Source organism: Eimeria mitis, genomic scaffold (genome assembly GCF_000499745.2).
Source record: "Eimeria mitis Houghton genomic scaffold, Emh_scaff1936, whole genome shotgun sequence".
In the NCBI taxonomy this organism is placed as follows: Eukaryota; Apicomplexa; class Conoidasida; order Eucoccidiorida; family Eimeriidae; genus Eimeria; species Eimeria mitis.
Window position 1 is genome coordinate 4,990 of NW_013570258.1, and position 2,583 is coordinate 7,572.

Below are 2,583 nucleotides of genomic sequence, written 5' to 3' on the forward strand. Positions count from 1 at the left end.
CTCAATGCAGCTCTTGTCACGGAGAGTCCCATTTGTTAATTTTTTTCTCTATATTATTATATCCATGAGTTGACAAGAAGCCACACAGACAGAAAGTTCAATCGTCTGTCATGGAGAACAAACAAACAACCGAGATTTTCCTTCTCGAGTTCCTGAAGGTTTGAATTGCAAGGAACGCGGAAACCAGCAACATTCTCTGGTTGCTCCTTTAGGGTTTAGGTTTAGTAGGGCTGTTGCAGTGTATAGTATTTTTATACATGTATATATACATAGGTAGGTAGGTAGATAGGTAGGTAGAGGGAGGGGATGCTGTAGATGCTAGCACCGCCTTGTTCTGCTTTAGTTGAATTGTTTACCCAACTAGGTGTGCTGAGGTAAGTAGGTTCCTCTTACTAGGAAAGCAGTTGTAGAGAAGTTTCTCCTTTTTATACTGAAAATATAAAACGCAGGAGAAAACATTTCGTTGTTGCAAGTTTCCTGATTCAAGTTTCATTGGCTGCTGGGTTTCGTCGTCGGCTGTACATGCAGCTTTCGTTCAGCTTTCTGTTGCAAGGATGCTCGATACGACGAGCATATTATATTGTTTACTTTACTGAAACACCACAACACTCCGGAGAAGAAAGAAAACAACATTATTCATGTTTTTTTCTCTTTTATGTATAAGGAAAGCGTTTCAAGAGAAGACAGCTGAACAGATCTCTTTCTGAACAGCTGAAACTGCAAAAAGTTGAATTCGGTGATTCTTCCTTCTAGAGGCGAAATATCGAATGTTCTTTTGAATCAAATTAATTTATTTTAATTGATTTATTTAATTAATTAATTTTTATTCAGCTTTCTTTATTTTTTTTTTAGCTTACTGCCTCGGCTGCTGACGAAATTCACGAGTTTCGGGGCTGCAGAAAGAAGATCATCGTCGTGAGTGAGGTTCGATGCTCGCCGGATTCTGAGCTGTATGCATGCAAAGCATCTCTTTAATAAATTTTAAATAAATTTTTAGAATTTATAGTCGGTGGTATAAACACCGAAAAGCTGAATTTACACACAGGACCGTGATGGTTTTCTGATCTGGGTTCGTTACCGCGGCGGCGGTTACCATACAACTCCGCATCGGTACATACAGTACCGAGCTGAGGAGCTGTTTTATGTTTATTTCATTTCTTAAAAGGCGATTTCTTCCGCCTTTAGATGTATTCTGTTGAAGTTGTTAGCTAGCAGCAGCTGCAGCAGCATTTAGCTCGTCGAGGCCGCAGTTGCTGGCTGCGGTCGTAACTGCACTTTGCTGCTCCTCTCCTCTTCACGCCTCATCATGCAACTCGTTTCCCCATGTCCGGTGTATCGCCAGCACTCACGCGGGCTTTGAGGCGTACAGCTCTCAGGGCCCCGCTACCCACCGCGGGGAGGGCCCCCGGCATCCCTGCTGCTGGGCTGCTGCTGCATCTTTTCCAGCAAAGGCAACTAGCACGAGCAACAGCAGCAGCAGAAAATGCAGCAGCAACTGCAGCATCACAGGATGCCCGAGCAGCAGCAGCAGCAGCAAATGCAGCAGCACGGGATGCCCCAGCAGCAGCTGCAGCAGCAGCGGCCCTTCAACGAATTCAAAAAGGATGGGTTTCCTCTCATCGCTGCAGTGCGGTGGGGGGCTCGAAGGCATGCAGAGGGTTAAGGATCAGGGAGCTGCACACAGTGTGTCAGCAACAGCGGCCTGAAGACAGCCCGCAGCAGCAGCAGCAGCATACTCCGCGGGTAGAACAGCATCAGCAGCAGGAGCAGCAGCAGCAAGAGCAGCAGCAGCAACAGCTGCTGCATGCCAAGCGACAGAAGCCTTTCTCCGTATGTATAGTGGGAGCGGGCCCCAGCGGTCTGTACTGCGCGAAGATGCTGCTGCGCCTCGTAGAGAGCCAGAAGCAGCAGCAGCAGCAACAGCAGCAGCAGCAGCAGCAGAAGCAGCAGGAGGCCATGCAGCTGGAAATTGTTCTTATTGATGCTCTGCCCACCCCTCTAGGTTTAGTTCGTTACGGCGTAGCCGCAGACAAACCCGAAATAAAGATAGTGGGGAGGGAGCTGGAGGCGGTAGGCTGCTTGCGGTGTCTGTACACCTCAATTCAGGTGTATGTACAGCTGAATAACTATTTATATTATTTCTGTTTATATACAAATACAATGGAAATGTATTGTTATATATATCTACTAGATGTTATTTTATGTTTATTTATATAGAAATACAACATAAAAGTATTGTTATATCTATCTAGATATTATATTTTATTTGTTTATATTGTATTTATTTTATATTTATTTATATTTATTTTATATTTATTTATATTTATTCTATATTTATTTATATTTATTTATATTTCTTCTTTTTCTCTGCTGTCTGTACACTGCGACCCGCAGGTGGCTCAGTCTCCAGGCGTCTTCTTCAGGGGAAATGTTAAACTGGTTTGTCTGCTGCATCTCTTCTTTTGGGGCTGCATGCACTTGCATGCATGCATGCATGCAGATGCATGCATGCATGCATGCATGCAGATGCATGCGTTGTTTCTGTTGCTGCGCTTTATTTGTTTGTTCGTTTATTTGTTTGTG

General features: G+C 44.3%; 1 protein-coding gene across 1 annotated transcript in view; it reads left to right on the forward strand.

Moving 5' to 3' along the window:
- Nucleotides 1–1,323: 1,323 nt before the first annotated feature.
- Nucleotides 1,324–2,583, forward strand: part of EMH_0046140 (mitochondrial NADPH:adrenodoxin oxidoreductase, putative) — a gene marked incomplete at both ends in the record, with an annotated part of 2,854 nt that continues 1,594 nt past the window's right edge. The window contains one exon of the mRNA XM_013496135.1: nt 1,324–2,070. Coding sequence (XP_013351589.1) covers nt 1,324–2,070 — 747 coding nt within the window. The remainder of the gene's footprint in view (nt 2,071–2,583) is intronic.